Source organism: Arachis ipaensis, chromosome B09, assembly GCF_000816755.2.
Source record: "Arachis ipaensis cultivar K30076 chromosome B09, Araip1.1, whole genome shotgun sequence".
NCBI classification, from domain to species: Eukaryota; Viridiplantae; Streptophyta; class Magnoliopsida; order Fabales; family Fabaceae; genus Arachis; species Arachis ipaensis.
Window position 1 is genome coordinate 138,887,696 of NC_029793.2, and position 13,108 is coordinate 138,900,803.

The 13,108-nt window shown below is 39.9% G+C and overlaps 1 protein-coding gene across 1 annotated transcript; it reads right to left on the reverse strand.

The window, feature by feature from the left end:
- On the reverse strand, positions 4,883-7,615 carry LOC107616294. The gene is made up of 3 exons (XM_016318269.1): positions 6,696-7,615; positions 6,235-6,566; positions 4,883-5,445 (listed from the first exon to the last, which is right to left on the reverse strand). Exons 1-3 carry the CDS (start codon positions 7,613-7,615, stop codon positions 4,883-4,885), a joined length of 1,815 nt encoding a protein of 604 aa, XP_016173755.1.

The following is a 13,108-nucleotide window of genomic DNA, read 5'->3' on the forward strand; positions in this document are numbered from 1 at the left end:
CATAATAAATATTTTTTATTTAGTTTTCTTTTTTATTAAATTAATTATTATTTTAAATTTTAATAATTTATTAATGAGAAAGTATAGGGAGCCAATGGAGTATTTATACAATGTGTACAATGGGCTGCATTGTGTTCGATTCAGTAGGATATCAGATGTTTATTATCCCTGATATCCGGATGGTTATTTTGGATAGTATGAGTGTATTGTATTTGATAAATTAGTAGTATTTTATCCTGGATGTTCATTTTTAACTTATATTGGGCCAAATAAACAGCCAATTGTACACATTGTACAAATACTCAATTGACTCTCTAGCGAGATTCTTTATTAATTAGTTTATATTTATTATATTTTTAAAATATTTATAAAAAACAGATTTTATTGAATTTGACCGAGCCAGTTTTAACTAATTTTAATTAGATTTAACTATTTTTATCAGATTTGATTAAATTTGATTGAGTTAATTGTTTGATCAATTTAAATGATAATTTAATCCAAATTGATAGTTAAATGACCGGATTTTCGGTTTGAATGACTACATCGGTCAAATTTGATAATAAAATTGGTTGATGTAATTTTATTTTTCTTTTACCAAAAATACGAGACTCAACCCGCATTCTCTTAGTTGATGTAATTTTGTTTGAAGATATTGGTTAGTTATGTTTAATAAAACTTTATATATTTACATGTATATAGTTATTGAAAGAAATGCCTTTCTCTTAGGTATAGAAACGGGACTTGAAAGAAAAACAAATTAAACTATACAATTTCACCTTTTGGACTGACGGGTCTATATTCATTCTAATTTCTAAACATATTTATTTGTCGCTTAATATATTTATTTTTTATTTTTAAATATCGAATATGCATTAGACACTGAAGGATTATTTAGTTGATTTAGTTAGGTTAGTTCTTTTCTCCTTTCTAGACTCTATATTTCGAAGGGTTTATATTTGTGTACATATAGTAAATATAATTTTTTTTATTCCATCAATAATAAGAGTGTTACGTGGGTAACCCGTGCTTAACAGATTGAACTTGTAAGGTTGGTCCAACGTCCAGAGGCGGTGGACTCCGACTTGATTTACGTCTGGGAGCCTCCGTCCGACTTGTGTGTATGAAGAAATGGGGGGTGGTACCTGCAAAAACACTTTGATGCCCAGTAAAGGGGTAAGCAGGTTTAGAGAGTATTAAAATTTAGAGATACCTGAGGGGTGTCAGTGTATTTATAGTGGTGATCCAATAACCACCATTGGAGTAGTTCCACCTTTTAAGGTGAATAACCGTCCCTTTATCTTAGAGTAGTTGGGATATGACTCTTGGAAGTGGGTTGAGAGATTTTAGGGGCAGTTACTTATTTGAGTAAGTGTTATCTGCTAGCTATCCTTCGAGCCTGACTTCTTTGAGATGGAGTCTATGTTGAATCCGACCTCCTCTGAGAAGGTCAGTGGGTCGTGAAGGCCAATCTTTGGATTGAGCCTTTTAATGTATTTGGACCTGGGCCATAGTGTTTAGGCCAAGGTATGAACAGTGCCCCTACTTGAGTCCGATCTCTTTTATTTATGAGGCAGATTCGAGTATTTGAACTCGGGCTTGTAGCCGATGTGATTTCTAAACCGACGTGATTTTGAAACCGACGTGATTTGAATTTCTCAACCGTCGTGTCTAATCAAACGTCGCGTCTGTTGAGGTTTTTGCATTTACACGTGGGAGCAGTTACGTTGGTAACGACGCGTTTTTTTAATGATCGCGTCCATTTACCCTTATGTCTCTGGTGTGTTTATAAATACTTTTCCCTCTCTTTTCTCTGTTTTCTTTCGTCTTCTGAAACATTCTCGCCTACAATCCTTATTCTTCCAAAGAGAAAATCTTTAGCATTCTTTCTTAGAGTGCTTTGCTACTGTTGTTTTTGCTCTTCTTTCAAACAAAGGTCAGTCCTTTTCTTCTCCTCTCCTATCATTTATGTTGGCACTTTACTTTATGTACTTAGAGGAGGTTTGCATGCTGTTCGTGATTCTTGGTTTCTTTAGCGAGTTTTGTAGGTCTAGTGATTCTGTTTTCTGGTTTGAGAGAGGCTGTTTCGTCTTTTAGAGGCCCTGTGTTTTGATCTTTTTTCATTTTTCTTTGTAGGTCTTGTTGCTTTTTCTGCCCCTTCTTTTTGCTGGAAAAGATGTCTTCCCTTGAGTCCCTTTCGCAATGGGTAGATGATACCGTTTTGGAGGAAAATCCCTTAGTAGACACTGACTATCTTACCATCCTTCGTACCCACCATAGAATTTGTAGTGGTGAGGCTGATGAGCCAAAGTATGAGTTGGTGGCCCCGGATCCTGAAGACCGGGTTTGTTTTGGGAGGATCTCTGATTTTGATCCCCATTTTTTCTTTATGTAGCCTTTTTACCCGTTTGGGGGTTCTTCTGCCTTTCTCTGACTTTGAGATAAGTGTGTTGTATCATTGCCGAGTTGCTCCCACCTAACTTCACCCCAACTCTTGGGGTTTCATAAAAATTTATCACCTTGTTAGTCGAGAGCTAGATTTCCTGACCTCTTTAAAGATCTTTTTTTTACATTTTTCATATGACCAAGCCCTTTAGTGGGCAGAATAACAAGCAGCAGTGGATATCTTTCCGAGCCATTCAAGGTCGGAAAGTTTTCTCTATCTTTGACGACTCCTTCCATGACTTCAAAAATTTTTTCTTCAAAATTCAAGTCGTAGAGGGCCATAATCCTTTTTTCCTTGATGAGAACTCCAACCCTCATTTCCCTCTTTACTGGTTAGAGGCTTCCCCTGTGGAAAAATATGGATTGGAGGATTTGGACGAGGTTGAGGAGGCTGTGGTGGGGTTCTTTCGGAAAGTTTGGGGAAGAGCCCCCAATTTGGACACGAAGAAGTTCCTTTTGGGTTCTCCTAGTTTTATACAGACCCAGCTAGGTAGTCTTTTGTTTTGTAGTCGTTTCTGCACTTTTGTAGTTGTTTCTGAAGATTCTGACTTGTTATGCTTTTCCGACTTGTTGACATCATTGTTTTTTTTCTTCTTTTTTAGAAATGGTGAAGAGTGGGTCCAACGCCGCTTATCAGAAGGTTCAGGAGGCTAAGAAGAAGGCACGTGCCCGAGCTGACGCTGTGATGGCTGCTGGCGCTCCTCCTCCTCCTCCTCCTCCTCCTCCTCCTCCTCGTGATTTGGGGACCTCCTCTCGTCCCATTATGGTCACTTCTGCCTCTGCTTCTTCTCTACCTCCCCCCGTCCCCCAGTCTGACCTTCCCCCGAACTTGAGAAGAAGAAGCGTAAGACCTCGGAGTCTAGCTCTTCTCCTTCAGGGGATGCCAATTTTGATGGTCCCTGATTCGTTCGAAATCACATCGTTTCCCATGCTCGAATTAGTATGGATGATGTTTCCCTTCGAAACCATCTTTAAATTGTGGTTCGAGGGAGTGTTCGGGCTGCTGGGGTATGTACAAAATTTCTTGATATCTTGGACAAAACTCCCCTTATCTCTTTGGGCTCTACCCAAAAAGTTGAGGAGTTGAAGGGGAGGATTGTTCTCTATCAAGAGGAAGAGAAGAGGCTCCAGGGGGAAATTACTTGGTTGAAGGAGGAGAAGTCCCGACTTTAGGAGAGGGAGAAGAAGTTGATGGCCCAGTGTGCCATGGTAGAGGGCCTGAAGGAGAACGCGGAGCAAAATTATGTCAGGGTCTTCACTGATAATATTGACCTTCAATGGGAGCTGGAGAGAGGTCGGAAGGCTTATCAGGATTTGGAGGACTTCGTGGCAGAGAACTCGGAGGAGGCCTGGAGGATTTTTAAGGAGCAGATTGCAGTTATTGCTCCTGACCTGGACCTTTCTTCTCTGGATCCTGATAAGATTGTTGTAAACGGAGCTATCATTTTTCCCCCCAACCTGAGACAGACTCCGAGCTGAAGACCCAGGGACAAAAGCTTATTGAGTCTCCTCTTCGTGAGGAACGACAAGAGGGGTCTCTTCCGACGTCTTCAGAAACTCCGACTCCCGTTGCTGACGAGGCTGCTCTGCCCTTCCCTGCTGCTGATCCGACCTTGCCTCCTACTGGTGATTCCAATCCTTCCTCTTAAATGATTTCAGCTATTTGGGGCCCGGCTTGTGGGCCCCTTTTTGAACAATTTTTATTTTTGTTGCTTGTGATGGCGGTTTTCTGACTTTTCTGGCCTTTTATGGCCGTTAACAAAAAGTTGCATTTATTAATTTTGCCCCTTTTTTGGATAAGGGCTTTTGGGTATACTTTGCTTGTGGGCATGCTTTATGAGTTTTCTTTAAAAATTCTTTTGATCTTTTTTCCTTGGAAAAGCCTTTTATCTTGGCAGGCTGTTTTTCGTCTAAGTTACTTGGTTTTTTTCGAAGACTTGGGACAGCTTCTGCCTTTGTTTTTGACGGATTTCCTTTATCTCTTTTTTGTATTCCTCATAAATTCAAATTTTCTTATTTGAATTGCTCATAACTTAGGTTATTTTCGCGATATATTTTAATTCTTCTCAGTTTTTTTTACTTATAGGTCGTAATATTTTCGAGCTATCATGATCGGCTTTTATAACCTCTTTACATTGACTTGTACCTTGTCGTTTCATCCTTCTGTCCACTTAGGTCGGTGATGGGATTTTTACGTCTTTTCGAGTTTAAGTCAGTGCGTTTCGTGGGATAATGATAATGACTAATGGAATTTACAAAGAGATGTTTATAAAAAGATCTTTATTTATTGGTGAAAGTACCTTTTGCTACTAAGGGTTTTAAAAGTTATTGCCCTTAGTCTCCACTTTGATGTCTCGTTAAAACCCCTTCAGGAAAATCCTTTTTTGGAAAAAAACCATGAAGTTGGGAAAAAAAGTACACCATGGAGTGGAGTTCGCTTTTAACTATAGTACCTTTTCATATTACAAGCATGCAACGACCTTGGTAGCTCGGTACCGCTCAAGTCGGTTACCTTGTAGTATCCCTTTCCTAAGACTTCACTTATCTTATATGACCCTTTCCAATTAGCAGCAAGCTTTCCTTCCCCCGACTTGTTGACTCCGATGTCATTTCTGATCAGGACCAAGTCGTTTGGGGCGAAGCTTTTTCGAATGACTTTCTTGTTATATCTGTTTGTCATCCTTTGCTTCAATGCTGCTTCCCTTATTTGGGCTTGTTCTCGGACTTCAGGGAGTAGCTCGAGCTCTTTCTTGTGTCCTTGTATGTTGCCAACCTCGCCGTAGAAGTTCACCCTTGGACTTTGCTGGCTGATTTCAACTGATATCATGGCTTCTATTCCATAAGCAAGTTGGAAGGGTGTTTCTCCTGTGGCAGATTGAGGTGTAGTTCGATAGGCCCACAGTACTTGAGGGAGTTCTTCAGCCCATGCTCCCTTTGCATCTTGCAACCTTTTCTTTAAACCAGCCAGTATAACCTTGTTGGCTTCCTCAGCTTGCCCATTTGCTTGTGGGTATTCCACCGAGGTGAACTGATGCTTTATCTTCATGTTGGCTACTAGGTTTTTGAAGGTAGAGTCGGTGAACTGAGTTCTATTATCAGTGGTGATGAAGTGGGGGACTCCATACCTTGTAATGATATTTTTGTAGAGGAACTTTCGACTTTTCTGGGCTGTGATGGTGGCTAATGGTTCTGCTTCGATCCACTTCGTGAAGTAGTCCACTCCCATTATTAGATATTTTACTCGTCTAGGCGCTTGGGGAAAGGGCCCTAGTAGATCCAATCCCCCTTTTGCGAAAGGCCATGGAGAAGTTATGCTAATGAGCTCCACGGGGGAAGCGATGTGGAAGTTTGTATGCATTTGGCATGGGTGACACTTCTTTACGAACTCGGTGGCATCTCTCTGCAAGGTCGGCCAGTAGAACCCGGCTTGTATGACTTTCCTAGCCAAGGGCCTTGCTTCGAGATGGTTCCCACAAATACCATTATAGACCTCTTCTAAGACTTCTGTTGTCCTTGAGGTTGGGACACACTTTAACAATGGTGTAGATATCCCTCTTTTATAGAGGATATTTTTTACCAAAGTGTAGTTTTGTGCTTCCCTCCGGATTTTCTTGGCCTCTTTTTCCTCTTTGGGTAGGATGTCGAATTTCATGTATTCGATTAGTGGGTTCATCCATCCGAGGTCCAATCCGGATACTTCAAGGATGTCCTGTCTACTCTCAGTTTTCGTAATTGAGGGTTCTTAGAGAGTTTCTTGTATCAAGCTTCTATTATTCTCTTCTGGCTTGGTACTTGCTAACTTGAAAAGAGCGTCTGCTCTGCTGTTGAGATCCCGAATTATGTGTTTTACCTCGGTTTCTGAGAACCACCCAAGGTGTTCCAAGGTTTTGTCCAAGTACCTTTTCATATTGGAATCTTTAGCCTGGTACTCTCCGTTGATCTGGGAGGTCACCACCTGGGAGTCACTGAACACGACTACTTTGGTTGTGCCGACTTCCTCTGCCAGCTTTAGCCCTGCAATCAAGGCTTCATATTCTGCCTGATTGTTAGAAGCAGGGAACTCGAATTTGAGGAAGATTTCTATTTGGGTTCCCTCTTGGCTGACTAGTATTATGTCAGCTCCACTTTCGATTTTGTTAGAGGATCCATCAACATATAGTTCCCATGCCGTGGTGGTTTCCTCTTGGTCTCCTGCATATTCTGCTACGAAGTCGGTGAGGCATTGAGCTTTTATTGCCGATCGAGTTTCATACCTGAGGTCGAACTCGGATAGCTCTATAGCCCATTGAACCATTCTGCCCGTAATGTCTATTTGAAGTATTTGCTTCATGGGCTGGTTCATTCGGACTTTTATTGTGTGAGCTTGAAAATAAGGCCGTAGCCTTCGAGAGGCTACTATTAAGGCATACGCAAACTTCTCGAGTTTTTGGTACCTTAATTCGGGGCCTTGTAGAAATTTGCTGGTGAAATACATAGGATGCTGCCCGACCTCATCTTCCCGTATTAGAGCTAATGATACAGCTTTGTCGGCTACGGACAAATACAAGACGAGTTTTTCCCCATTTTTAGGTCGGGTCAGAATTGGAGGTTGGCTTAAAAACCTTTTGAACTCCTGGAATGCTTCTTTGCATCTAGGAGTCCATTCGAACTGGCATCCTTTTCTTAGTAGGGAAAAAAGTGGAAGGGTTCTTAATGCTGATCCCGCCAAGAACCTAGAGAGGGTTGCAAGTCGGCCGTTTAGTTGCTGGACCTCCCTTAAGCAAGTCGGGATTTTCATTTCTAGGACTACTCTACACTTGTCGGGGTTAGATTCAATCCCCCTTTGTGTTAGCATGAATCCCAAAAATTTTCCGGCCTCCACTACGAAGGTGCACTTTGCAGGATTCAACCTCATTCCATGCATCCTAATGGTGTTGAAGACTTGTGAGAGGTCAGTCAGGAGGTCGGCCTTGTCCTTAGTTTTTACCAATATATCGTCTACGTATACTTCCATTAGATTCCCAAGGTGAGGCGCAAACACCTTATTCATCAACCTTTGATATGTGGCTCCTGCGCTTTTTAATTCAAAAGGCATAACCACATAGCAATAATTTGCTCTAGGTGTGATGAAGGATGTTTTTTCCTGATCCGGCTTGTACATCGGGATTCGATTATACCCCGAGTATGCATCCATGAACGACAAGTATTGATACCCCGAGCTGGAGTCTACTAGGGTATCAATATTTGGAAGTGGATATGGGTCTTTGGGACACGCCATATTCAGGTCGATGTAGTCGACACACATCCTCCATTTGCCGTTTTGTTTTTTGACTAGCACCACATTTGCTAGCCAAGCTGAATATTTGACCTCTCCGATAAAGCCGGCCTCTAAAAGGGCCTGCACTTGTTCTTCCACCACTTGAGCCCGTTCATGCCCGAACTTACGTCTTCTTTGTTGAACAGATCGTGATCCCGGGTACACTGACAGCCTATGTGACATGAGTTCAGAATCTATTCCTGGCATGTCGGAGGCTTTCTAGTAAAGAGGTCAGAATTCTCTTGTAGGAGCCTTATAAGCTTCTGCTTCAAGTCTTCTTCCAAGTTGCTCCTATGTTAGTATTCTTTCCTTCCTCCTTTCCGACCTGTACTTCTTCAGTCTTTCCCCCAGGTTGTGCTCGTAGTTTTTCTCTAGCTCCAACTCCTCCGAGTTCAAATGGTGTGAACCTCCTTGCCCTTTCCTATCAGATTTAGGCTTTCATTATAATATTTTCTTGCCAGTTTCTGATCTCCCCTAATGGTTGCAATTCCCTCTGGTGTTGGGAGTTTCATGCAAAGGTGGGGAGTGGACACCACTGCTCCAAGCCGATTTAGGGTTGTTCTGCCTATTAAAGCATTGTAGGCTGAACCCACATCGACGACTATGAAGTCGATGCTCAGAGTTTTGGACTTTGCCCCTTTTCCAAAATTTGTGTGTAGGGGTATAAATTCTAGTGGCTTTATTGGTGCATCCCCCAACCCATATCGAGGTAAGCTCTTAATTCCTTTTCATCCAGTCCAAACTTATCAAATGCTGGCTTGAACAGGATATCAGCCGAGCTCTCCTGATCCACCAGAGTTCTGTGTAGATGGGCATTGGCAAGGATCATGGTTATCACAATTGGATCGTCATGTCCAGGAATGATGCCTTGCCAATCCTCTTTAGTGAAAGAGATGGTTGGGAGGTCGGGAGGTTCGCCTCCGACCTGGTAGACTTCTTTCAGGTGCCTTTTGCGAGATGACTTTGTGAGACCAACTCCAGCAAACCCTCCTAAGATAATGTGTATATGTCTTTCCGGGGTCTGTGGTGGCGGGTCTCTTCGGTCCTCGTCATCTCGTTTTCTCTTGCCATGATGGTCCAACCTTTCCATGAGATATCTGTTAAGCCAACCTTCTCTGGCCAGCTTTTCTATCACATTCTTTAGGTCGTAATAATCATTTGTTGAGTGACCATACAATTTATAATACTCACATTAGTCGCTACGACTTCCCCTCTTTTTGTTTTTGATGGGCCTAGGGGGAGGTAGTCTTTCAGTATGATAAATTTTTCTATAGACATCAACTAGGAAAACTCGTAGAGGAGTATAGGAGTGATTTCTCCTGGGCCTTTCAGGTCCGACTTCTTCTTTTCTTTTGGGCTCCTTCTCTTTCTTCTTTGAGGAGTGAGAATGCCCAGGTCGCCAGCTTGGCTCACGTAGCCTGGCGTTTTCTTCCATGTTGATGTACTTCTCGACTCTCTCTTGTACATCACTCAAAGAAGTCGGATGCCTTTTCGAGATGGACTGGGAGAATGGGCCTTCTCGCAGTCCATTTACTAGGTCCATGATCACTGCCTCCGTGGGTAGGTCTTTAATATCAAAGCACGCTTTGTTGAACCTTTTCATGTAGTCTCTCATAGGTTCTCCGATCTCCTGTTTTACTCCCAGGAGACTCGGTGCGTGCTTTACTTTATCCTTTTGGATAGAGAATCGCATAAGGAATTTACGCGAGAGGTCGTCGAAGCTAGTGACCGACCTTGGGGGGAGGCTATCGAACCACTTCATCGCTGCTTTTGTCAAGGTCGTGGGAAAGGTCTTACAGCGAGTAGCATCAGAGGCGTCGGCTAGGTACATCCAACTTTTAAAGTTGCTCAGGTGGTGCTTTGGGTCAGTAGTCCTGTCATATAGGTCCATATCGGGGCTTTTGAAGTTCCTTGGAACTTTTGCCCTCATTATGTCCTCGCTGAATGGGTCTTCCCCTCCCAAAGGAGAATCTTCTGGGTCACTGCGAGAGTTCCGTCCTCTGAGAGCGGATTTTAATCTTGAGAGCTTTTCTTCAAGTGCTTTTCTTCGCTCAACCTCCCTCCTCAGGCTTCTCTCTGCCTCTCGCTGTTGTTCCAGCTCTTGCTCCAGCTATTCCAGCCGTCCCTGGTGGTCATGGAACAATCCCATAAAATCAGTGGCATGGGGTTGTCTTTCTTTGCCGGATTCCTGTCCCTCAGAGGAGTTTTCCTTTGGGTCTTTCACCCCTGAGGTGCCTTCTCTATGCTGGTTAGTCACCCCTTGGTGAGTGACTATAGCTCTGTCGTTGTTATCAGCGTCCTGATTTTTCTGTTCAGAATCAGACGCTGTGTTTCCATCCACGTTTAAGTCATCCACCATCATGGGTTAATCTCTAGGTCCCTGGCAATGGCACCAATGTTACGCGGGTAACTTGTGCTTAACAGATTGGGCTTGTAAGGTTGGCCTAACGTCCAGAGGCGGTGGACTCCGACTTGGTTTGCATCTGGGAGCCTCCGTCTAACTTGTGTGTATGAAGAAATGGGGGGTGGTACCTGCAAAAATACTCCGATGCCTAAGTCAGCAAAGGGGTAAGCAGGCTTAGAGAGTATTGGAACTTAGAGATACCTGAGGGGTGTCAGTGTATTTATAGTGGTGATCCAATAACCACCATTGGAGTAGTTCCACCTTTTAAGGTGAATAACCGTCTCTTTATCTTAAAGTGGTTAGGATATGGCTCCTAGAAGTGGGTTGAGAGATTTTAGGGGCAGTTACTTATTTGAATAAATGTTGTCTGCCAACTATCCTTCGAGTCCGACTTCTTTGAGATGGAGTCTGTGTTGAATCCGACCTCCTCTGAGAAGGTCTGTGGGTCGTGAAGGTCAATCTTTGGATTGGGCCTTTTAGTGTATTTGGACCTGGGTCATAGTGTTTGGGACAGGGTATGAACAAAGAGTATAACATATCATTAAAGCATGTTTGACAAACTAGACCGAAAATATTCTAAGAATCATCTATACCAATATATAATGGGGATATGGGAGTTTGGTATCCAATTCCTTCTTCCCATTTTATCCCTATTTCTTTTTTTTTTTCAAAAAAAGGGGTTTACCCACTTCACTTTTAATAAAAAAAATTGTCACTACGTATTTAATTCTTTTTATTTTTTTTTAAAAAATTGGCTTTATTCATAATAGAATTTAAAACTGATTCATTTTATTCCAAGTAATAACATAATTTATTGGTATTCTATAACAAAATTAATTAAATTACAATACACCGTTTACATATTTTTTATGTCTATTGTTTATCTTAAAAAATTATATATAAATGTGTACTCCTTAATTAAATCTATACCAATTAATTAAATTACAATACATATATACCAATATATAATGGGAATATGGGAGTTTGGTATCCAATTTCTTCTTTCCATTTTATCCCTGTTTCTTTTTTTTCCAAAAAAAAAAGGGTTTACCCACTTCACTTTTAATAAAAAAACTGTCACTACGTGTTTAATTCTTTTTATTTTTAAAAAAAAAATTGGCTTTATCCATGATAGAGTTTAAAACTGATTCATTTTATTCTAGGTAATAACATAATTGGTAAAGTATATTTTTTGTCCCTAAAGTTTGGCCAAAGTTTCAAAAATACCCCTAAGTTTTATTTTGTTTCAATTTTGTTCCAGAAGTTTTTTATTTGAATCAAATATACCCTCGACGGCTAAATTTTCAAAAAACTTTAAGATCAATCTAACAATAATGCATGAAAATTATACTTGATTTGCTTGTATTGAGGGTTGTTCTTATGAAATTGTTGTTGAATTGGTCTTAAATTTTTTGAAAAATTAGCCGTTAGGGGTATATTTGATGCAAATCGAAAATTTTTGAGACAAAATTGAAACAAAATAAAACTTAGAGATATTTTTAAAATTTTTGTCAAACTTCAGGGACAAAAACTATACTTTACTCTAACATAATTTGTTGGTATTCTATAACAAAATTAATTAAATTATAATACACCGTTTACATATTTTTTATGTCTATTATTTATCTTTAAAAAATTACATATAAACGTGTACTCCTTAATTAAATCTATACCAATTAATTAAATTTAAATACATAAATTTAATTCTATACCAAGAAAGGAGTAGAAGGTTAACATCTTAGAAGGTAGGGAACATCATTAATAAAGTATCCATATCCTCTTAAATCAGCTCATTGATGATGAGAAGAATCATATAGGTATTGAAGGCCTTAATAGTGATCAGGACCTCTTTCTCAAGCAAAACAGTCAACATAGTAAATAATTGTCTTGTAAGAAATAGTGCCGAAAGTCGATTCTCCCATCTTGTGGAGAAGTTATTTTGAAATATCAAATTCTCAGAATCATAGCAACTAAGGCTAGGGTATGAATACAATCACGTAGAATATTTTAGTCACGAATATATGGTATTTGCACTCATAAAAGTCATTATTTATCAAAATTAAAGCAAACACGCCCTCTTTCGTATCTTTATCGGTCTAAGCGGATAATGGTAGCTTTGATTGTTATTTAAATTATTTATTTAATTGTTATCTAGATTATTTTTTTTAGTTTAATGTTAACTGTAATTAATTATAATAAGAGTATATAAGGAGAAAGTAGAAACTTAACATCGTGGAAGCGCAACATAATGAATAATGGCTTGAAATATCCAATTTCATAGCATGAGCACAATCGTGTAGAATATTTTGGTCACGGATATATCACATTTGCACATTAGCTCATAGAAGTCACTATTTATCAAAATCGAAGTACGATCTTTCTTTTTCATGGATGTATTATTTGATTTCTTTCCTATCATCGGTCTCAGCGAGTAATAGTAGCTTTAATGGTTACCTAAATTATTTTTTCTGTTAATTTAATGTTGATGGTAATTAATTATAGCAAAAATACATAAAAAAGTACATAAAGAGGTAGTAGAAGTGTAAAATCGTTCAATTCTATAGGAACAATATAATTGATAAAGTATCAGTATCCACTTAAAATCATCTGAGCTAATAGATAACGGAAAAGAATCATATGAGTATTGAAGGCCTTGGTAGTGATCTAGGATTTCTTCCTCGAGTAAATCAGGGACAATATCCAGTTATCAGCGTCATAGCCAACAAAGGCTATGCCATGAGTACAATTATGTAGAATATTTTGGTAACGGATATATGACATTTCCACAGTTAGCTCATAGAAGTCATTATTTATCAAAATCGAAGCAGCACCTCTTTCGCGGATGTAATGTTTGATTTCTTTCATATCTTTGTCGTTCTTAGCAGTAATGGTAGCTTTGATTGTTACTTATATATTTTTTTAGTTTAATATTGATAGTAATTAATTATAATAAGAGTACATAAAGA